The sequence below is a fragment of the Parasteatoda tepidariorum genome, chromosome 3 (genome assembly GCF_982258835.1).
Source record: "Parasteatoda tepidariorum strain Cologne lab strain chromosome 3, Ptep-v5.0, whole genome shotgun sequence".
NCBI classification, from domain to species: Eukaryota; Metazoa; Arthropoda; class Arachnida; order Araneae; family Theridiidae; genus Parasteatoda; species Parasteatoda tepidariorum.
In genome coordinates this window covers 109,301,730-109,325,481 of record NC_141757.1, presented here as the reverse complement: position 1 = coordinate 109,325,481, position 23,752 = coordinate 109,301,730, and the positions used below count along the sequence as shown (strand labels likewise).

Sequence of the window (23,752 nt, the reverse complement as noted above, 5' to 3'; positions counted from 1 at the left end):
TTATTAAAAAAAATTTTGCTATATTAATGACTGTTACGGTGGTCGGTTTTCAATAAATTTGAAAACTAGTGTTTATTATTTAATAAGGAGGAGCATGAAAGTTAAAAATCTTACTCAGTTATTAAATGCAATGCATACGAACTAATGAACATACTGCATTAAAAAATTGCTAGAATTCTAGACATAAAAATATTTACTCTTGCACATAAAAATGTCATGAATTTTACGAAATCAAAATTTCATTTAATAATTCCTGCAATTATTGAATTTACTACAAAATCAAGAAAGCTATAAACAAATTAGTTAGTTAAATATTTACCCTCGTAATCATTATGAGTAATCAGGTTGTTCGAATATCATACTTTATTTAAAAATTGATAAACAATAAAATAATTGGAGTGAAAAAATCAACTTTAAAAGTAACGAAACCGATAATGAGATATGTATAATTAAATAACGCTCATTAAATGTGAATTCCAAAAATTTAATGAAGATAATTTTGATTAATAACACCCTTTTCCTTCATCTGGCAACACCTTAAACCTTGTTTCCTAATATCTTAATTTTAAAAGATTAAAAAAAAAATCAGAAACTAAACCCCGATTTTTTTTTAAGCTTGACATTCGAATTATCTTTTCTTTTTTTCAGTTCTTCACCTGTTTTTAATATGATACCTTCAAAGTTAATTTGCGTGGAAAGAAAAATCTCATTTAATTTTTTTCCTGCCAACCCTTTATTTTCCAGGGGGGTTAGATAAAAAACGGACTCTTGTTTCCCTTAGAATTCTCTCAACACTTTGTTTTAAGTAAAAAAACTCTGTAAAAAAAGTAAAAGAAGTCTTAAGAGGTTCTTTAATATTTAAATACGTGTAATACTCAACTGAAATTGGATTAAAAATGTAAGCCTGGTGTTTAAGCTTAATGAAGGTAAATATATATAACTTTTTTTTTTAATTTACGAACTGGTTTTTGTTAAGTAACAAATCAATGTTCTGCCTAGGCTTTTTTTTCCGACTTGAATAAAAAAACTAATGACTTTTTGTTTTTAATGTTGCTGGATTAGTTTGTTCTTAATTTGCTTTATGAACATTTTTTTTCAGCCACTAAACTCAAGAAAGTTAAATTCTTTTAAAACTTCGGTGAGATAATTTTTTACAAACCGAAATTTCTTTTTAAAAGTATTTAACCACTGTGTTTCTCTCCTTGAAAAAAAAAGTTTAATCTCATGTTCTTTTTCGTAATGGATAATGAAGCTTAATTGCACAGAATTACGTAAAGTATTTTGAATTACTTGGGAAGTGTAAAAAAAGGGAAGGGGGCTGTCGAAGGGTTTTTAAAATGTTTAAAAAATTAGCTTAAGTGCAAATGTAGGTATTATTCAAGAAAAACTTAACTGCAGTTTTTTTTTAGTGTAACAGATTAGTTGAAATTTTAAATTACATTTCGATGTGTATCATTACTAATGGAATGTGTACTCTTTTTTTAAGCAAATAATTTTTTTAGAAATCTGATTCATTTCAGATTTACCGCATTCTCATAGTGATTTTGTTTTTAAATCTGTTCACTTTCGAAGAATATGTATTTCGTAAATTAATTGCCGATGAAATATACAGAAAAAAAAGAATGAAAATAAGAGAAAAGCATTTTTAATAAACTCCATGCATGTCTCAGATCTTTATTAAAAAAATATATATGTTATTTTCATTCCAAATCACTGATGAATGTTAGCTATTTTATTATTATTATTATTACCACGTTTATATAAACTTGCCTTCGTGTATGTCTGTCCGGGTGGAATTTTGTAATTGATTTTAAACTAACTTCCCGACTAGCTACAAACTTCAAATTTGGCACATAATTCAGAATTGGATGACAATGCATGAAAATGAAGAGAAAAAAGACATACAAAGTAAAATAAAATTAAAATTTTAAAAAAAATTATTTTCGAGATTGTCTTTTGTTGTCGATTCCATTACTTCAGATTAGTATTACATGTCAGGTGAAAAGATTTTTATTGTCGGAGTATTTTTATTGGCTGAAAAATCACGTGGTAGGATCCAGTTTTTCCTCATTCATTTCCAGATTGTTTTGGGTGTCATCAGCATAAAACTAATGAAAGTCGTAAAGGTATTGTTTTTCTATAAAGATTTTTGTATCCCTAATTTAAAATGAAAGTTCTATTATTTTAGTAGTGGTCTTGACTACTCTTGACTAAGAAAAATAATCTAAATAAAAATATATATTTTTAAAAACCACGTTTTTTGTAGTGAAGAATAATAATTAAAAAGTAATAACTTTTAAAAAATATAAAATAAAAATTAAAAAAATTATAATTTAAAACAAAAAAATTCTAAATAAAAAATAATATTTTTAAAAACCACGTTTTTGTAGTGGAGAATAATAATTTTAAAAAAAATTTAAAGACGAAAAACGTGGGGCGCATGAAATACATAACAGTATATATACACATACATATACACATTTTCTTACTCATACTCATGCACAGCCACATATACCACATACATATGCATATACACAAACATATTCCACATCCACATACAATTACAGATACACATATTCTCAAGAGCACACATACACACACTACTGTAACATTACTGTTATGTATTTCATGCGCCCCACGTTTTTCGTTTTTCAAATTTTTTTTAAAATTATTATTCTCCACTACAAAAACGTGGTTTTTAAAAATATTATTTTTTATTTTGAATTTTTTTTTTAATAAAAGATGCTTTTGATAAAGATATTTTTAGATTTATCACTAAAAACGAAATGCCTATCATCATATCGGATTTGAAAACAAGAATGTTTGCTTTCGTGCACACTTTAAAAACTGTAGTGTGTTATCTCAACAAATTTGATGATGAACAACCTAAACAATCGTGTGAAAGGAACACTTTTTTTTTCAAGTAAAAACGAAATCGAGGAGCTTTCACATGCCATTCAAAGGGTTTTTTGTTTAATATAAAACTTATAACAGGAAAAGTTTACATTCATCTCACCCGGATTTGTACCATACGTTAAATACTTTCGCTTTCAGAACATTACCACAACATTGTTGTCGCGTTTAGGATACTGTCTGTAGATTATTTACATTTACAAGTAGATTATTTACATTTACATTATACAAGTTGGCGAGAGTGAGTTGATGTCTTTGCTGCTATACATTTACTGAAACAAAACTTCGCTTTAAAAAATATGCATGTATATGTTTTTAGTGGTATAAGAAAAGGATTTATATTTTAGCTTTTAAGTCTTTGTGAACTGTATTAAATAGTTTTATAATGTATAATTTCCATCTGTTTCGGCACCATTAAACCTAATTCAAATTTGTCTTAATATTTTCTCTGTGCTTTGCGTAAGTTTGAATGTTTGATTGACATACTGCCTTTATTTCAAGAATTACTGAATATATGCATCCTAAATTAATGATTCTTACTTTATACTGCCTCGTAAAAATAACTTTATTGACTCATGCATCTTATCTTACAGAAATTTTTATAATCGTCGTTGAACAGCCGACCCAATTTTGAGCTTACGACTACCAATGATCAACTTCGTAGTCTTGTCATTTTGAACCCAATCCAGAAGACAAAGGAACTCCTGGATCAGGTATCGGGAGATATTTGCCTTCATGGAGGATTTTTTTTATGAAACTAACCCGCGTTTGTGTTACATGGAGAGGACAACCACGAAAAACCTCCCATGGTTAGCCTAACGGCAAGGGGACACTAGCCCATTAACCGTCTACCACTGATGATAATTTACGTCAGCACTATGATGAGTCAGATGCGGAATTCGTATCGTAGAGCCATCGCTGGGATTCGATACCGGGTCTCCTCATTGGAGGGGGAGAGCTCTATCCCCTGAGCCACTACGACTCACTTTGCTGTAATTATTAATAGTTGCGTTACTGATAACAAAAATGGATGCTGATATTTTACACTGAGTATTGTACAGAACATTCTTGGTATTTCATACGCTAGGATCTTTCCTTGGTTCTACATTACTTTGGTGTTAAGTAATTGCTACCATTTTTGGTTTTAGATGCACTGAAATATTTTTTGACTGTATCTTTGTGATTTGGAAACGGCTGACACGATAACTCTTAATTCAAATATACAAACCATTTTTTTATTATTATTATCATTTTTTAAAGTAAAACTTATTCTCATTTTCATTACAAGTTAAAACAAACCATAAAAAATAATCAGATTATCGAAACAACAATAGTAGAATCCTAATTCTGAATCCATTTATTTTATTTATGTACACGTTTTTCATTTTTTGGTCAGTTGTTATAGCACTTGCAGAAGCAATCTACACATCCATCAACACTATCCGGGATTTGAAACTGAACTACATTTAGCGGAAGTCAGAACTTTCGACTTAAACCCTACCAATTTACTTCAATTAATTTAATCAATTACCCTAACAGTTTTCACCAGACTTATCGACTTTGAGAAAAAATAATGCAATTGGAACAACTAATGACCTTATACTACAATCTGAACTGACACAAACCATTTTTTTAATTTAATTTTAATTAAAACTTAATTCTAAAAACTAGTTAGATTTTTTATTAATTTATTTGGCAGTCAGTTGATGTAGGCCGATTAGTCACAGAGAGACTAAATATATGAAATGTAAAAAAATTGCAACCAACCGCCACTTTTTTTTACAGAAAATACATGTGTATTTTATTATTATTTTATTAATAAATATGGAATTATTATGAATATATCTATAATATTCTGATACTCACTTTATTTCACGTTTGTTTCGTAGAATCTTTTTTCACGTTCAAAATGAACCTTGTAATGTTTGCCATATTTTGATTTTATTGATTGAGTGTAGGTTTTTATGGCACAAGGTCCAAGTGAAGAAAGACATGCTTCGCCAAACAACACGTTTTTATAGGTCAAAACGCAAAGTGCATGCTACAATTATTTTCATATAATACATTAAACATTGATATAATGGCAGAGGAACAATCTAAGGTGATAATGAAATAAAATCAGTTAAAATAGCCAACTGAATAAAATCCTATGAAGGAAGTAAAATGGTACAAAGGCAAGAATCTACTCACAAACGTGAGTAAAATCATGGATAGATTACAATTTATATACAATTTAAAATACCGATAGCACATAGAAATACAAAATTGTTAGGTATCACCTAACAAATCTTCCATAGATAAAAAAGTACTACTAAAAAATGAAAGACGATGTTTGTTAAAACGGCAAATGATTAAAATGTGATGAATCGAAAGTAAGACATCACATGTGTTGCGGTCCCGCAGTGGACGGATCGTTAAGACACGGTTCCCAGCAGATCACCGAAGTCAAGCATCACTGGCTACGGTCAGTGTGCGGGTGGGTGACCACTTGGATCATCCTGCGTAGGGACCGAGGGTGTGCGGTATTGGTCCTCGTTAAACTGTTCTACCGTAAAGTGCTCGATTTCGCGTGCAAGTCGTCTGGCTACTGAACCGGGGGTGCCAACCCCTCTGCAAAGGATCAAAATTGTGACGGTATGTCTTCGGATCATCCTCAGGGATGTTTCCCAGATCATCGCCAATAGCCCATTGTGCAGCACTAGTGCGACGTAAATGAACAACAACAACACAAGTGTTGCATTGGGGAGGAGGTTCCCCAAATAACAAATGATGTAGATCAGTCAGTCCGATTCGGAACCGGTTAAGTTTAACATCTGCACAACGAAGACGCAATACAAGCTCTATTTATTAGCATGTAATTTATTATCGACTTGATTATCCCACTGTTGCTGCCTCAAAGATTTTATAAACTGGTTAATATGTACTTTTTTATCTGAGTGATTGCCATATTTTGGAGAAATATTTTGAAAAAAATGCCTTGCATTATTAAGATCAAAAGTTATTTTTTAATCGTTTAAAATTTTAAATTTTTGAAAAAAATGGCCACTGATAAAAATGCAACGACGGGAAAATAGCCAGTTGCAAAATTTATTAATTTTGTCCGACATCTGTTAGTGAAATTTACAATTTGAATACATTTTTTATATCAATAAATCTTATATTTAATTTTTTTTGTGTGTGTGTGTCGAAAGAAAGGATAATTTTTTGTATTTATTAGTTAATTTTCCAAGCATCAGCTTTCCTCGTCCATTGAATAACTATGGTAAAGCTGAATGTAGAAAATATAAATAAAAAAATATTATTCACATCAAGGCTTTGCACTTAACTGAATTTTATGAAATAAATTTAATAGATATGATCCCTTGAAACCTTAAACAAAAGCTGAAATTGTGATGAAAGCGGAATTTAAAAAAAAACGCGGACTTAAAAATCTTTCCCTTTTGCAGGTTTTATTTGGCGTCAAAAAAAAAGTAGTTGGAAATTATCAACAAAAAAAAAACTATTGTAAGTCTTCTTTTACAAACCAGCATAACATCGATTACATAGGTCAGGTAGTTAATCGTTTCAATCCTTTTACCAGAAGCCACCAAACCACTTGGCATGCTCACCGCATATGCAAATATCCAACAAAAAGAATTTTCAATTTTGTTACACTCGGCAAAATAAAGTATTAAATTTTAGCTGTCAATCAAAGTGATGACATAAAAGTGGGCAAAAGTGTTCATGTTTGAAATGTATAGCGATTTAAACTCTAAGCGCGTACGAGAAAAATTATTTAGTGATGATTGAATATAAAGACAAATTATTTACATGGAATGTATTGATAAGTTAACAGGAGGCAAAAATAGCCACTGCGTAGCAAAATAGATAAGACAATAGCGCAGCAAAAATATTAATGTTGTTTTATAGGGTTGAAATATAGCAAATTACAGCAAACTTTTTATAAATCAACTTTTACCGGGCAAATTTAGCTTTTAAATTCGGCAAAATTTACAAACTTTTGTTTCGGGAAAGCATGTTACCCAAAAACAGAATGGCCTTAATTTATTCGAGAATAGAGCTCTTAAATAAGAAAGAAAAAACAGGTTTGAGGGGAAACTGACGATGGCACAATTTTGGATTTGTTATTGAGTCACTATTTTGTACATGTCTCCTAAACAATTTGAAAATGTAGCTTATCATTATACAACCACATGCCCTTAACTTTTTGATTCATTACTAGCAAAAAATCGGGGCCTAAAGTACAAATTTTTATACAAAAAACAAGATGATAATAATCTAGTCAAAATTTATTCTTTATTCGATTATTGCTTCTAGTTTCAGAATCATTTTTTCTGCTTTCAAATCAACTTTTTTTTTATTGTTATAATAATTTAGAATAATAAGTAATAAACAAAAAGTTTCTCTTCTTATCAGAAAGAAAAAAATATTAATAAAATAAAAATATATCATTTTTGTTAAATTATTGTTCTTAGCTTACAAGAAAGTAACATTGTTTTTTTGCTATATTACTAGCAAAGTCATGATCATCTTACAGAAAAAACAAACAAAAGAAAAGGCAAAAAATTATCTTTTCTATCAGAATTTCTTTTTTTTTAAAAATGCAATGACAGTAAAACACATATTCACTCTCTTTTTTGACATTCTAACATCGCTCCGAGGCAACAAATTCTCCCATAATTGTCCAAATCCTTTCAACAGAACCAGCACTATCCAATAACAAGAAATAAGTACAACATGGTGTAATGTTCTTCGGGATGTTAAATTTACAACCACAAAGGCCAGGTTAAAACTAAGTAACACCGGTAAACGATACTTAAAGTGTTCTTTTCCTTAGTGGCAAGTACTTGGCCATAGAAGCCGGCGTTGCGGATCGAAACTCCAATATCCCTTGCCTTGAATCTGCCGCTAATTTCCCTTATATTAGACTCTTAAATTACGGAACCGCAGCCCCAAAATGGCTCGTTAACCCAAGGACTAACACAAAACCTCCATTACCATCTTCCGACCCGGAGGTGTGCTAAATCAGAAGATTTTTCCATTCAACACGAAGCATAATTGTGCCTCGATTTTTTTTTCTTCTTCTTCTTTCCCCTTTTCTTTGCGATTTTTCTTTTCTCCCTGTTGTTCGATCCTACTTTTATTTCTTCTTCATAATCAAAATATATGAATTTTTTAAGAGTTTTGAAAATGAATAATTAAGAAAAATGGCTTTATCGTGCAAGATTCTCTACAAATAATGATTTTTATTTTAAAGTTTAGCTCACAATTATTGGGCAGCGTGTGTTTGAAATAATACAAGTATTAAATTGAAGGTTAAAAAATTTAGTTTTTATTTGTCACAACGCGTCTGAGGATGATCTCTTACAATTAAACTAAAAATTAACCCAAATTAACCCGTTGTTCTCTAAATAATTATTTTAGAGGATCTTTATTATGCAAGTTTCTCTAAAAAAATATTATTTTTATTTAAAGTTAATCTCACAATTATTTGCTAGCATGAGTTTGAAATAATGCGAGGAATAAATTGAAGGTCAAAAAAAAATGTTTTTCATTCGTTTGTTAACACTTAAAGTATCGTAACGCGTTTAATGACGTCATCTTACAAATAAATAAATAAATAAAAATATCTATGTATATTGATTGTACATGATATACATGAAAGGTATGGAGCCTAAAATTAATGTCGAAAGTTTGATCTGCTATATATATGAAACCTAAAATTAATGTCAAAAGTCTTATCTACGTTTTCATTCACTTAATGGAAATACGTTATTTCTACTAGCACTTTAAATTAAGCAGTTAATAAATCAATTTCTTTATAAAAAATGTAATTGTGATTTTCTTTTAACAAGATAATAAGATGTTCATAATTAAAAACGAATACAATCAACAAACAAACGTTTAAATGACCTTGGACTTTTCATTACATCAACAAGATTAAAAAAGATACAAAACAACTACTGTATAAAAAAAGTGTGATGATTTTTCGTATCTGTGATATTTGTAAATTTGAAATTTAATTTAACCTCACAATTATGCAATATTTAATATATGAGCAATTGTATTTGTTAAATTTATAAACTTGCTTAAATTTTGATTGAGCTTTATGATTTTCTTTGTTTTTTAAAAAAAAATTAATAACTGAAACTGTCGAGTTAGAAAATAGTCTCTAAGTAATATAATTTATTTGAAGAATGTATTTCTTGAACTCATTTTTGAATTATGATCATTTTTGTTCAGATTTTAAAAGAATGGGCAATTTATTAATTATAAATTTCACTTATGTTAGGCGTGTAAAGTAATTTTTATTGTGAAATAATATGTGTTCGCAATAATATTTTTTTTTTAGGAAACAAATGAATTTTAATCATTTTTAAAAGTTTTCACGGAATTTCTATTTCTGCACAGGGCGATTCCACGAAAAGTGGTCCTGAGTGACTAAATTTTCAAAATTATCGCAGAATCAAAAATAACACAATTTCGGAATCTAGAAGATGTACATTTTTTAATAGTTAAGATAGTTTTTTGAATTACAAAAAATATTTATGTGAATTCTAACAAAAGGTGGAACACTATGAATTTTAACAAGGGTTCTCTTCTTTGTTATGTTATATTCCAATGGAGTTCTTAAAATATTAAAGAGCAATAAAATGGTTTTTAGTAATAAATATAACTATTTTACTCTTTTATCATTGTTTAATGTATTTTTTTAATTTGGCCTAAATTTTTTTGCTTGTTTGAAAGTCGATTAATCAAGATAGTCTAATTTCCCAGTAACACACGTAACATAATTTTGCATTTTTTTCTGTAAAAACTTTAGTAAAAAAGAAAATTTAAAAATTTTTTGTTTTATAAATTAAGAAGGCAAGATATGCAGCGGAAAAAATTCTCGAATTAAAACTGCCAATAGTTAAAATTTTATAATTAATTTTATTCAAGGTAACACACGTAACGAAAAGTTACGCGCATTACTGTTATGTGTGTTAGAGGTACTTATACACTTTAATTATTTATTTATTTTCAATAAAAGATTTAAATCATGTTCGGACATTTTTTATAACCGCCGCGCAACTTCAATGCCACAAATACGGAATTGTAAGATTGTTTTTTTTTTGTAAAATCAGGTCGGTATAAGCATTAATAAAAAAACAGCATAATAAGACGATAATTTTGAAACTTTTGGAAATTGTTTTCCCAAACTTCTATTTGTTATACGTTTATGTTTAAGTAGAATATTTCGACTGCATTTGCTAGATTATTATAAAATGGATAAGCTTAAAATAGTGTCCTTATCTGGATTTAAAAGAACAAGAAGATGAAGAAAAAAAGAAAAGAGCATAAGATTCTGCACTTCAAAGGAAAGAAAATAAGGAAATAATGAAAGTTAGACTTGAACTTTCAAAACAGATTGATAATGATGTAAAAGGTTCACCACTAAGTATTTCTGATGAACTTAATTATTAATAAATGGATTTTCTTCAAAAGTTAGATTGTTTATACTATGCTTGTATTGAAACAAGAGCTGGTTCTCTGGATTATTACGGGGAAAAACTGGCAATAAAACGAAAGAACTATCTAACAATGTTTCTAAGAGAGGCTTATACTGATTTTTGTCAGTTGCATCCTAAACATTGTTTAATTTTCCATATTTAGTGCTTTATGACTAAAAAATTTATTGCTACTGTAAAACTTAGAATCAAAACAAATATCATGAAATTTTTATTCTTTAACTGGAAGGCTAAAATTAAGTTTATGACAATACATGGTGATGGTAGAAGTATTTATGTATATAAAGTAAAAGAAATTTTGGATCTAATTGTTGGAAGGGTGCTTCTGATACTTACAAAAATTTCTCATTGCTTGTTATAGGTTTCTAACCATCATTTATTGTAGTTTGGTAACGATGAGAAAAAGATGACAATAGCTCACAATAAGAAATATATAATGGCAAATGTGCAAGAAGAATGTTTTGAAATAACTCTTGAAAATTGGGCTAACTTTCAATAATACGTAAGAGTTAAAAGAATCCGAGGTGATACTTTCCAAACAAACATATCTAGCATTAAAACCAGGGAAATTCAAGTTGTCTTTGCAATTGCATATTCTTTTGAATATCAAAACGAATTTCAATCAGCATTATGCTATCCAGCCACAGTTCCGTTATTCACAGCAGCTGTTTCCTTAGACGATACTCTCCTAAAGAGTTTAAAATAGAGTCCTTTACAATATTTTTCTAAGGCAAAGACAAAGGTGAAACAATGTCTACACTTTTATTTTAAGACTGTTTAAAAACGATTCTACTTCAGAAGATGAGCTAACAGAAACCTTCTATAGTAATAAGTCAAGTTAAGAATTTAAAAATAAATATATGGTTGAATTATTTCATATTTTGTCAATCAAAATATAAAAAAAGAAATTAATTTGGAAATATTTTACGATATCACATGCAGAAGTTCCTTCTATGGGATAGGTGTGTAGTACAAAATCTTGAAAGCGAAGCAAAAAGCAAAGTTATTTATATCATTGTGTTGTTATACAAAAAAATTTATTTGCTATCCAGTGTTGTTTGCAAAGCTAACCAATCAACTCATGCCTAATACAACAGTATTATATATTAGCCAAGAAATTAAGATATTAATTGAAAAGATCAATACATGGCAACGGTAATACAAAGCATAAAATCTATGCATAAGTATCGTTAGATACTTGAATAAGATGCATAGATGCACATTGTGGCACACAAATAGTCAGTAAGTCAATTTCTGTTCCCTCCTGATCAGAAGTGCGCCTATAACTGAAATTAAAACGACATATGCTCTATCTCGGGAACATTATTGACGCAAATGCACATGCTTATAAACTTAAAATGCAATATTTGCATAAAATAATTGGAAAATATGAATATTTTTGTTTCCAAACAGAAATGATTTTGAAGGAATAGATGTGCCTAAGATTTGCTATGTTTTACTCTCTAAACCAGTATAAAGAAGGGCTACAACCATCTTTCCAGACCATTAACTATTTTATTTGCTAAAATAAATTGTTTTTCTTCTGCTAAATTAAAATAAATAAATGTTTTAGTGCAACATTTATGACTTCTCAGTTGAAATATTCACAGAGGGTAACACACGTAACGTTTAGTTAACACACGTAACGCACCAATTTCACCAAAATAAAGAAGTTTTTACTGTTGCAAGAAATTTTTAAAAATCACTAAACACAGCTTCGATATTGCATCTCTCTATAAAAGAAAATATCTTAATTTTTTGCCTTTATACTTCACAGAATTAAATGAATATATTCAAAGTTTCAAATATCTAGCATTATAAAGGGTAACACACTTAACAAAATTTCAGAATTTTTTTTTTCAACATCAAATTAATTTGCGCCTTCAATCTTCGTTTTGAAAACTTACAACACATATAGATTTAACAACAAATTAAGAAAAACATAAAAAATATCTAACAAGTTTATTATAATAAGTGTTAAAGTTGAAATATGTCGTGTAAAAGTAATACACGTAACGAAAGAATCGCCCACACCAAACGGAGAAGAAATACTGGTGAAGTTGCCGCACTGAATAGTAATGACAGTTCTGGTAAAACAAATAAATTAAATATCATTTTGATTAATAAATACGAAATATTCGGTATTTTATAAACCATTCATTTGATAATTTTTCAGAATGAGAATTCAGAATTGCTAACAGTTTATCAGAAATTCTGGTTTTCACAATTACAGTTCTTATTACCACACATTTAGTTAAAGATGCAATCTAAAAAGTAAATTTTACCGAATAAATGATTTTTGTTTCATGCTCAGAGAAATTGGGATGAAATTATCAAATTTTATCACATATCATAATCATACCAAAGTCATTATTGAAACGTTTCGGTCAAAGTTACCGAACTCTTTGGGGTTTTCATTAAGCCAGAAACACTGTTAATTTGACCACATTTTGGTAGTTTTGACCATTTTTTCCTCAGTGCATGTACAGATTAATTGTTGTAAAATTAAATAATTTTGTCATGTAAAACAGCTAGTGAATTTTCCCAGCTAGTGGAGCTAGCTTGCATTGTTCATGTAAAATAGTATCTTTTTTTTTTATTTTTCATAAGAAATAGCTAATAAATTTTCCAAGGAGAAAAAGTCAGGCAACTTGTACATTGCTATGCTTACATTTCTTATTGCAGATACACAACAAAAATTTTTTCATAAAGAAACAATTCCCCAAAAACACATTTACAAAGAACAAAGGACATTTTTAAGATACAGCATTAAATATTAAACAAAAACACGTAGGCGCACAACTAACTATACATTACTTAACTTAAACGTTGTATTTCTACCTTATTTAATTCTTAGATATTTTTTCCAAAGAAGCTTGAAAATAATGTACTCCAATGTATTTTCGTATATTATAAAAACGTAACTGAATTAAATTTATCCTTTTAACGATAATACATGATAGGAAAACTTAAATTTAGACTTTTGGAAACTCGCAAAAATAATACCTCAACAATCATTTAACAGCAAACACTTTGCTTTACTAAAATTTAACAAGTTAGAAATCGTATAATTGTGGTTGATTTATTTTCGAATAAATTAAAACAAACATAGTTAATTTTACTTTACAAATTTATTTAAAATAGACCTACCGTGTCAATTAAATTTTAAACACATCCTCATTTTAAACTTTTTTTTTAATTATAATATAAATGAAATGAATCAATTCATTTCATATGATTGCTATAAATATGCTTATATTTATATTAAATGAAGCAATTCATTCTTTAAATTTTAAATAAATTAAAATTAACCACAATTATATGCACAATTTTATTAGTTTAAATAAAACCTCTTCATTTTTGTGAGTATGAATCAAATATATTTAGTTAGAATTTAAAACAATTAAGAATCACGATGGAGACATAAATTAAAATTTCTTATTTTTATTACTCTTTTTTTTATTCTTTATTTATTTATTTATTTTATTCTTATTGAGTTAGTTGGGATTTAAATGAATCAAGATTCTCAATAATAATTTTTACATTTAATTTAATCAAAATAGTTATATGTTGTTAACTAGAACTGATACAAACAAGAGTCAAATTAATTCCATTCTTAATTAAATTAAATAATTATCTTGATTTAGTTAAATCTTTAACTAAATTTAAATTGTTTTATATTGACTTCTAAATAAAAAATTATACCGTATTTAAAACTATATATAGAAAAAGAATAACAAAAATATTCATGATGGTCAAATATAAATTTATATCTTTGATAAATCTTAACAGGTTTGTCAGAAAATAATAAATTGATTTCATTAAAGTGTAAAACATACAAAAAAAAAATCTTAATAAAAACTTTTGCTTTAGTAATGTACAATGAAGCTCAAAAAAAAACTCCTACTTCAAACTTCTCAATAAAATAAAATAAAAAACTTACTTTTCTACAACTAAATTCTTTAAATCACTTTTCACAGTCGCAGTTTTTTTAAGTCTTAAGCTAATTACAAAATCGAAAAGCACTGAAAAACTTAATTAAATAATCCCAAAAATCATTTGAGAATTACAAAAAGGTGCATTAATTAAACTTAAAATTCGAATGAGTGTGTAAAAAAAAAAAGGCTAATTTTGTGAGTCCCAAGAAAATAACCAAATCCCAAAACAACAAAGTCTTCACTTCTTTCAGAAACCCTGCTAAAAATATTGATGAACACCTGTGGGTTTCAATCAACCTATTACAAAGCATTTACATTTTTTTTATATACTTCCTCTTCCTTTTGCTTCATATGAACTAACGTTAAACGTCGGTTGAGCAACATACGACAACGAAGGGGAATTAAATTTTCATAGAAAATTCTCTTAAGATAAAAAGAACTTTTAGCAACCGACAAGGAAAAAAGGAGGCTTCCTCCCTTAAATCCCACCGTGTCCGATGGTGGTGGCATTGATTAATGGATAGCTTTTGTCTATATACTTCATTAAAGGCGTGTTGAAAAGTCGTCCTGATACCTTAAAAACTTCTCATACTTGGCAGGTCTGGCGGTTGAAACTTGGAGATTAGAAAAAGAAGTTTGAGATTACTGGTTTGATGTTGAACAATAGCATACTACAAAATTTAATGTGACTCATGTCTCGGAAATTTGAGCTTTGATATTTTTACTTTTACACCAGGCTACAATAATTGTATTTTAATATAGTATTTGTGATAGGGATACTTGAAATGCAGAAACAAAATTATTGAATATTTTTAAACCAGTTTTATGTTTGTGTATCTTGTAGCCGCGTTGGCTCACTGGTTAAGAGGACGCCGTATTGCGCAGTATTTCGTCGCTAATTCTCTTTCTCCTTCATTACTAATTTAAAATTTAAAGTGTAGAAAACGTGAGTTCAGACAAACCTAGAGTAAGCCATGAAGTTTCAAATATTGAGAAAAAAATTTAAAATATAAAAAATGAAAATAAATGATGAGTTGATAACTTAGGATTACGCAACGAAGAAGTTCTCCTCTAATAATTTGTTTGCATTTTAATATATTGAAATGTTTTTCTCAGCAATTGAAACTTCATGGCAAACTCTAGGTTTGCCTGAACCAACTTTTTCTTTCTTTTAAATTTTAAATTCATAATGAAGGAGAAAGAAAATTTGCGACGAAAATTTTCTTCCGCAGTATGGCACTGAGCTGTCATTGCGAGTGACTGAGGCTTGATAAGTGGCTTGAAGCCATCGGGAATCAAACCCAATGGTGACTTGAAGCATCAAATCAATGGGTACTAGCTTTTTAAGATGATAAGCGTGCAATACTAACCCCCTTACGACCATCTTGTTGATGGTCCCGAAATTATGGAGTCTTTATCTCCCTGACCTTACTGACACTCAACGAGCTGTTGCGGTAATGCCTTTCAATTATTGCCAACATTATTATCAACATACCTTTGCTTTCTGCCGTCTAAATTAAAATAACAATACACTTCACCAACAGCGAGTTGTTCTCTATGGGGCTCATGAAATTTTGGGACTCGCAATTTTCGAACAGATGGCACGATAGTAGCAATCTGGTCACTGTTGCCCCGACCCCTTTTTCTATCCAGTCAATCTGATATACATCGATCTAAAACTAGGCTCTGTTACCGATCGATCTGAACACTAAATTAAAATGCTTCGAAATTTCTAGAAATTTTATACTAATTGAGAACAGTTTGACATTAGATTACTGGTTGAAAAAAATTACTGGTACGACAAATAATTTTAAATTCACTTGAAAAGTTCTTGAGATAAGGCGAAATACGCAAAAATTAAAATTACCATTAAGGGGTCCAAACTTTCAACCACTCTCCTGAGATAACTATTTTGACCATATTTTTCAGATTACGATTACCTCCTTTTTGGGAGTCAGACTCAACTGTCAAAAAAAGATATGTTTATTCAGAGATAGAAAGTATCTTTTTGTGCCTAATTTCGTAACTTAAAAAATTCCCTGCACTAACTAATTAGCATATTTGAGGTATCCCTATCGAACTATTAAAATTGAGTCCTAGTACATGAAAATACGATCATTAAATCAAAAGTTATTCGAAAGGATTTTTTTTTTCGCATACAATACAAATAAAAGTATATAAGTGAAATTCAGGGTTGCAAAAGTTGCAAATTTAAATTTTGATAAATAAAAATTTTGCTCCATTTGTTTTTACATAGATAATACTGTAAATGTATTGATGTCAAAACAATACCTTTTAAATTCAGATATCATTTGTATATCTTAGCGAAATATTTGTTTTTTTCAAACAACAAGAATTCATATATGGCATTTCAAAAAGGTGTGAAATTTCATATCGTATTCATGCTTTTTCCCTTATATGAATTGTTATTTCTTAAAGATTGTTAATTCTGCTTTCCTAATATGCACAGTACGCCAAAAAAAAAACACCCAGAATAACTTTTGATCTAATGATCGGATCTTCACATTCTAGGACTCAATCTTAATAGTTTGAAGTGCAGACCTTAAATATGCTAATTAATTCGTGCTCACGATATTTTAAATTACCAAATCAGACACAAAAACGCACTTTCTCTGACTAAACATACCTATTCCCGATGAATTCCGATTTTCGACAGCCGAAAATGTAGGGGGCAGCCGGAATCTAGGAAATATGGTCCTAATAATTGGTCAGGAGAGCGCTCAAAAGTTTGGATCCCTTAATGTTAATTTTACCTTTTGCGTATTTCGCCATATCTCTAGAGCTTTTTAAGCGGAATGAAAAAATTTTGCTCACAATTATACAATTCGTTTATCCATCGATAAATCCATTCCAAAAAAAACTTTTAGTAAATATTTATTATTTTATTTAAAAATAGTCGAAAAATTTTGAATTGTAATTTCAAAAAAAGTCAGATATTTAAAATTCGATTTCTCAGGAAACTTCAGGGGAATATTCTTTTTTTAATATTTCAGAAATATTTTTGTCATTACAAAATTTATGACTCTTAACACTGGTTTAATCTTAATTTTATTATTTTAATGTTTATCTAAGATTAAGAAACATGAAGAAGACATATTTATGAGTGTATACTTTCTTCTTTTACAAGTAAGCGAATGTAAGCTTTTTTTGTCTTAAAGACCCAATTATATCGTTATTTAAATAAGTGCAGCTTTTTTACACATTCATCATCCTCAATATGCATAAAAAATTATGCTCTTTTAATAAACACTCAAGTTCTGCATTTTTCAGAAGATAGGCATCGAAAAAATATCGTGGAAGAGGAATCAATATAATCTCGTCCTCGAAGACACTTTTTTAACAGAACTAACCCATACTTGAGTTACTATATCTTAATTAATAGAATAAAAGACGGACATAAAAAAAATTGATAGAACCATTAGAAACCTTACATGGAAAAACAAATATTAAGTTAATTTCGAATATAAGTTTAAGTATATTTTAACCATAAAATAGTATCTAAGTGTACACTAATATGTAACTATAACTCTATAATCATACATAGCTATATGCTAATACATAAATGTGTACTAATATATATATAAAAACACAATTAACAATAATTAAAGTAAAAATAAATAAAGTAGCTTTGCGCTGAAAAAAAATGTGTACTTGTTTTTATTTGTTTTTTCATGTTATATTTGATGTTTTATTTTATGTTTTACTTTATTCTTTTCATTGGATAGCAGCTATCTTTTAAGAAATTCTTAAAAAAACTTACTGAAAGCTGTAGAAGGAGGTGTTTTTATTTTAGTGTTCTACACAAATATATATAATTTGTTTTCATAGTTATACTTTGCACATTTTATTTAATTTTTTAATCATTTTATAGCTTTTTTATTTATTATTTTCGGTTAATGTTAAAATATACAACTGCATAAAATCCCCAGTGAAATTGTATATAAATGTAGAATAAGCATAAGTTTTAAAGTAGTAAAATTGAATTCTGCGAAATTTAATTTTCCAATAATTCGTCTTCAAGTATCGCGCAATCAAATTTTTTTTATATGGTTACCCCCATAAAGAAGAAGATTGCTGAAATGTTTATTAAATTTTTGAAGTTCTTTTTTTATTAGAATCAGAATATCTTCTTTAAAGGGATTTTGCAACTATTTAGAGCTTTCAGTAGATTTTTTTGTAGATATAAAGGTCTGCATTTAAATTATGTTTATGTAATGTTTTTCAATACACTTTCTTTTGAACATATATTGTAAGAGTATAAGCGTTACATGATTAACTCTGAACACTAAATGAATTGACTAATTTAAAATATTAATAATATTCAAACCAATGCAAAACTGTTTAAACAGTTTTTATTAAAGAATTCTTTGACGTTACAGTTTTATCCATAATTAAAATCGTCAAAAACTAATGCACTTCATAAATCTTTCGAATCTTCATTTTCATGTGATTTTCTCATTCATCACATTTCATTAAAATATACACTCAGTTAAGTAAATTTTCTCATTCTTTAAACAATTAATTTTTAAAGTTCTCATTTCTAACTAATCAGGAAAGCACTTTTTATTATTATCAAATTTTCATAAATATTCATATTCTTAAACTCTTAATTTTCTTTTAAAAAAATACATCGCGAAAAAATATCGATGTATTGTTTAAAGTGGCACAAAAAAAATGTCACTTCCTTTTTAAATTTTTCTTAATAAAAAATTGATGATGTCCTAAAATATCTTGTGTTCTGAGACTGTTGCCAATAGAAATTGCATAAATTAAAAGCTATAATCGGATAACAGAAACAAAGCTTTTACAGTTAAAATAGGGAAACTACTTTTTTGCCTAAAGCATTCATTCTTTCATAAAAGGGTTATAGTAAAATTAAATTTCAAATTTGAACCCCAAATTCAAATTACATCTTCCAGGATTTTATTTTGCAAACCAACAAATGTTTAAAACGCAAAATTAGTTATTATTTGCTATAAATCACCATCTTTTAGTTTATATTTTTTTGTCTAAGCCTATTTTTTACTAAAAATATTGGATAATTTTAGTTATTTTTTAAGCCTAGATTTAAGATCAATTTTTTTTTTTTTTTTTTTTTTTTTTTTTTTTTTTTTTTTTGCATTTTTCCCTCATCTGGTCTTGAACATCAGCTTTTTAGCCTATGAAATGCTATTTTACTAACTTGGTAATATATTTCACTTTTTTGTCAAAAAAGCATGCATTATAGATATTAAAAACTAGAATTAAGAATGACGAGATATATATATATTTATTTTAAAATCAAAAAGACAATTTCTAGTCAAAACAACATTTAAATTTTAAAAAAAAACTATTGTTTTGCAATGGTATGCAAGTTATTCAGAATTTACTTTAAAACCCAGATCTTAGAGAGAGAACGCATTTTAAGAATATTATTTTTATTGAAGGCATATTTCTTTAGTTTTTGGACATCTGTTCTCTTATAAATAAATAATTTTGAATGCAATTTGCGTGAAATTTTTAGAATAGTTTTTAAAAAATAGCTAAGCAAAGTACTTTAATTTACATGCTTAAACTATATAGAATTGAATAAGTACAAATGATAGAAATTTAAAAAGAAGTGTTTTTAATATTTATTTGCTTTTTGTGTACAATAACAAAAGAACTTTAGAAGAATATAAAAAAGTACCATTTTAGTAGTTTTATGAAAGTAAATTTCAAAATGTTTCGAAACATCGAGAAACTGTTTCATAGCATTTTTACTTTTTTGAAACCACTTTTTCTGAAACATAGTAGAACAAAGGAATGTTCTTCATTTATTAATTTATTAAAATTAAGGTTTTTTAAAAAGTAAACTCTTCAACTGTGAGTTCATTTAAAGTTATTTCTTAAAAAAGAGTTCCTCCAAAAATTTCAGTTAGATTAATTTTATTAATTAACCAAGCTAAACAAAAAAGTTATATCAAAAATATTTCAGTAAAAATAATATTGTTCCACTCTAAATTAGTGTCCACATAAGTAATTATGCCATCTCAAAGTTGAATCAATTTTAAATGAAATAAAATATTTCCTAAAACGAAATTAAATTAAATAAATTAAAATAACAAGGTAATTGAAACAATATTGTAACGTCATAATCAGTAAAACTGAAATGATAAAAACTGAAATGATAAAAACTGAAGATAGTGCATTAAATTTCATTTTGAAACAAAATCAGACTTATTTTTTTGGAAATTAATTAATTATTATCTTTAATTATCAATTAATGCAAACATTATCTATAAGTAAAACTTTATAAATTTATGCGTAGTCAGCTTCTGCAACTTGATACATAAAAATAGCTTTAATATTAAAAGGTTCTAATTTTGTAATGTATTTCATAATTGAATTAATTTCAAAATGATATATTGATCTAAGCTTTAATACATTGATTAATAATTCGTATTTGCTATCAAATTTAATGATTTTATATATTGATATCTACAATTACGGACAAATTAACGTCAATACTAACGAATACATTCATTCACGAAATTTCATATTCTTGAAAACTAAACAAATATTTTCTAATACTACTAGATCTTAAGCTCAGTATTTATGTTGTTAATTTACGCCGCACTAGAGCTGCACAATGGGCTATTGGCGACGGTCTGGGAAACATCCCGGAGGACTCAGTATTTATAAGCATATTTTCTAACTATGTATAAAAATATGATCCTTTAAAAGTATGTACGAAGCTTACTGTAATAAGATGTTTTTATTTATCGTATTTAATTTTCTTGCATTTGTTGATGAAAATAAATGTATCGTAATAAGTTTATTTTATTACAATACATTAATAAAAAATTTTCTTAACATTTTAACGAAATAAATTGAAAGAAGGAGACAGAGTAAGTTAAAAACATCAAAGGTGGTCAAAATTAGCGAATTTATTTTATTGCTTACGTAGAGGGCGGTATAGTACAGGTGATTTTTTATGAGTGTTCCTTTGTATTATTAGAAATTAGAAATATTTCAAAAAGTGCTTACTTTTTATGAATCTAATATTACTAATTTTAAGGTATTTAATGAAAGTAAAATTTTATATTGATGTTCCTCAAAATTAACATAAAATTTATTACTCTTCAAATTCATGCGATTTGAGAAATGTTTAAAAATGTTTATAAAACCTTAAAAATGGTCAAGGCTTTACTAACCCAAATTTTTATGAGTTTGAATTTTTTTCAGATTATTCAAACAAAATTTTATTCAAATCTATATAATTAAAAAAATAATAATAATATGTTTTTCGAACTCATTGGATATATTTCAAATATGTATAGTATATGTATATCTTGTTTATATTAACAAAAAACTGTTATATAATACATATCGAACTTGGTAATTAACATATGCAGCGAACCTCAAAAATGCTTCTAAATTCCAAGATATTACTTTAATTATGACAAAAGCTGTTTGAATATCACATCTTATAGACAAAAATATCTATACAAGCGAGGAAAAATAGTATTTATTACATTCATTCTATCAATTATAGTTATAGAAATGAGGAAAAATTAATGAAGAATGATGAAAGAATTAATATTTTCAATTTTAATTATATACATATTGATGAAATCATTTCAGATTAAAATGAAATTCGATTTTATTAAAATTTTTATTTTTAAAGTAATGTTGTTTAAGATTATTCAATGATTGTTAATGAATTTAATGTTATCATTTCTAAATTAGTGTTTAATAATTTCATATCTTGAATTCATGTGAAGGAAATGAAGATTTTCTATTTCAAATGCATAAATGGTTTTAAATTTATGCTGATGTGCAGAAAAAAAATAATTCATGAAAAATAAATGAATATTTTGTTTTTTTAATGAATAATTTTATTTTTAAACGAAAGCTGGTTAATAATTTTTATTTTTTAAGTACGTGCTGGTTAGCTATTTTTTTTTTTTTTTAATTGAGTGCTGATTAAGTTATCTCCCTTTTAAAATTCTTCAAACATTCGCATCTCTGTTTAACAATTAATAAAAATTCACGTTTACATTTTTCATTCCAATAAATGATATTTAAATCAACTTATAAAATTCAGATCTCTTAAAATGCTTTTATTAATAAAATATGATACACATTAAATCCTACCTCTTCCACTTCTTCCCACAAATCTGAGATCATTAAATTTGGCGACTTGATTTTTCATCACAGCCGTCGCATTTCTGAGTTCGGCGCAATAATTATCATCATTTCCAGCTCGGATGGTGACTACAGTTCCATCGTGGATTTCTCCCAAACTGACCACTCTGAAAGCTATCGGGAGGGTCTTGTTAGACCTCCAGTGGTTCGGTAACGCAGAACAAACAACATTCGGACTACCAGTCTTTACTAGTTCTCCGGGATGCTCGCTTAAAACTTCAGTCAATGTCCGTTCGACGGGTACGAAGAAATCGGCCATCGCATCCCGCGAGTTACCGCTACTAGTCTCCGCCGACAAATGCATCAGTTTCCTTTCGAATAAATTAATCGTTTTCTATTTTTAATGACTACACATCGGTGTCTTTATTTCATTTTAGAATCATTTTTGAATGCTAATGACATCGATTTATAATGGGAAAATGAGCAATTTGGAATGGAAGATTAAAAGAGAGAAACGTGAGTGTAGAACAAAATAATAGTCTTTGCTTCGCGTCGACTAGAGACTCACACGCTCTCTCAGCAGCACGCCTCGCGGAGAGGCGTCAACAAAATCGTCTGCTCTTTTGGATTGTGTGTGTATCCCTCCGCGCCACCGTCGACCACTCACCGCCGTGGGATGTTGTCGCTCCGCCAGAAAGGAGTGCGGAGCTTTTAAAGTTGAAAAGTTTTAGAGAAAAAGGAACTTGAGTTCTTTAAAACGATCCGTTGGGGGGGGGGGGGTGAGTGGCGGAGTTAGCAAGGTTTCTTACCTAGCGAGCCGGTTTTTATAGTTCTTTTATGAAAGGTTATAAAAACCAAAATTAAAAATTTCAACTTATGCTGAAATAAATGTAGTTTTTTTTAAATATTCGAATATATTTAATGTAGCAAGTATTTTTTAAAAGAAAAAAAATCATAACTGCACTTATATTGTTAAAATGTCAAATTGCATGCAATAAAGAGGTGCAAAATCTGTTGTAGTACATAATATCTTCATTTAAACAAAGTCACGTGATATTCCAAACTCACCATTGAAATTGTCTTTATTTCAAACAATATTGCATTTTAACGCAATACATCGTTTTCGAACAATAAAAAGTCATTAATTTACATTTATTAATGGTTCTCAATTCACTTATGAAATTACGTAATGATTAATCACTGGGGAATTTCACTTTAACTTCCCGATATATATTTCCTCTAATTTTTAAAAGCATCATA

General features: G+C 28.1%; 1 protein-coding gene across 1 annotated transcript in view; it reads right to left on the bottom strand.

Annotated features, from left to right (window-relative positions):
* LOC107454798 (uncharacterized) overlaps nt 1-23,194 on the bottom strand; it is a 119,250-nt gene extending 96,056 nt beyond the window's left edge. The window contains exon 1 of the mRNA XM_016072102.4: nt 22,502-23,194. Within this exon, the coding sequence (XP_015927588.2) occupies nt 22,502-22,856 (355 nt within the window). The 5' untranslated portion in view covers nt 22,857-23,194. The remainder of the gene's footprint in view (nt 1-22,501) is intronic.
* Nucleotides 23,195-23,752: the final 558 nt, after the last annotated feature.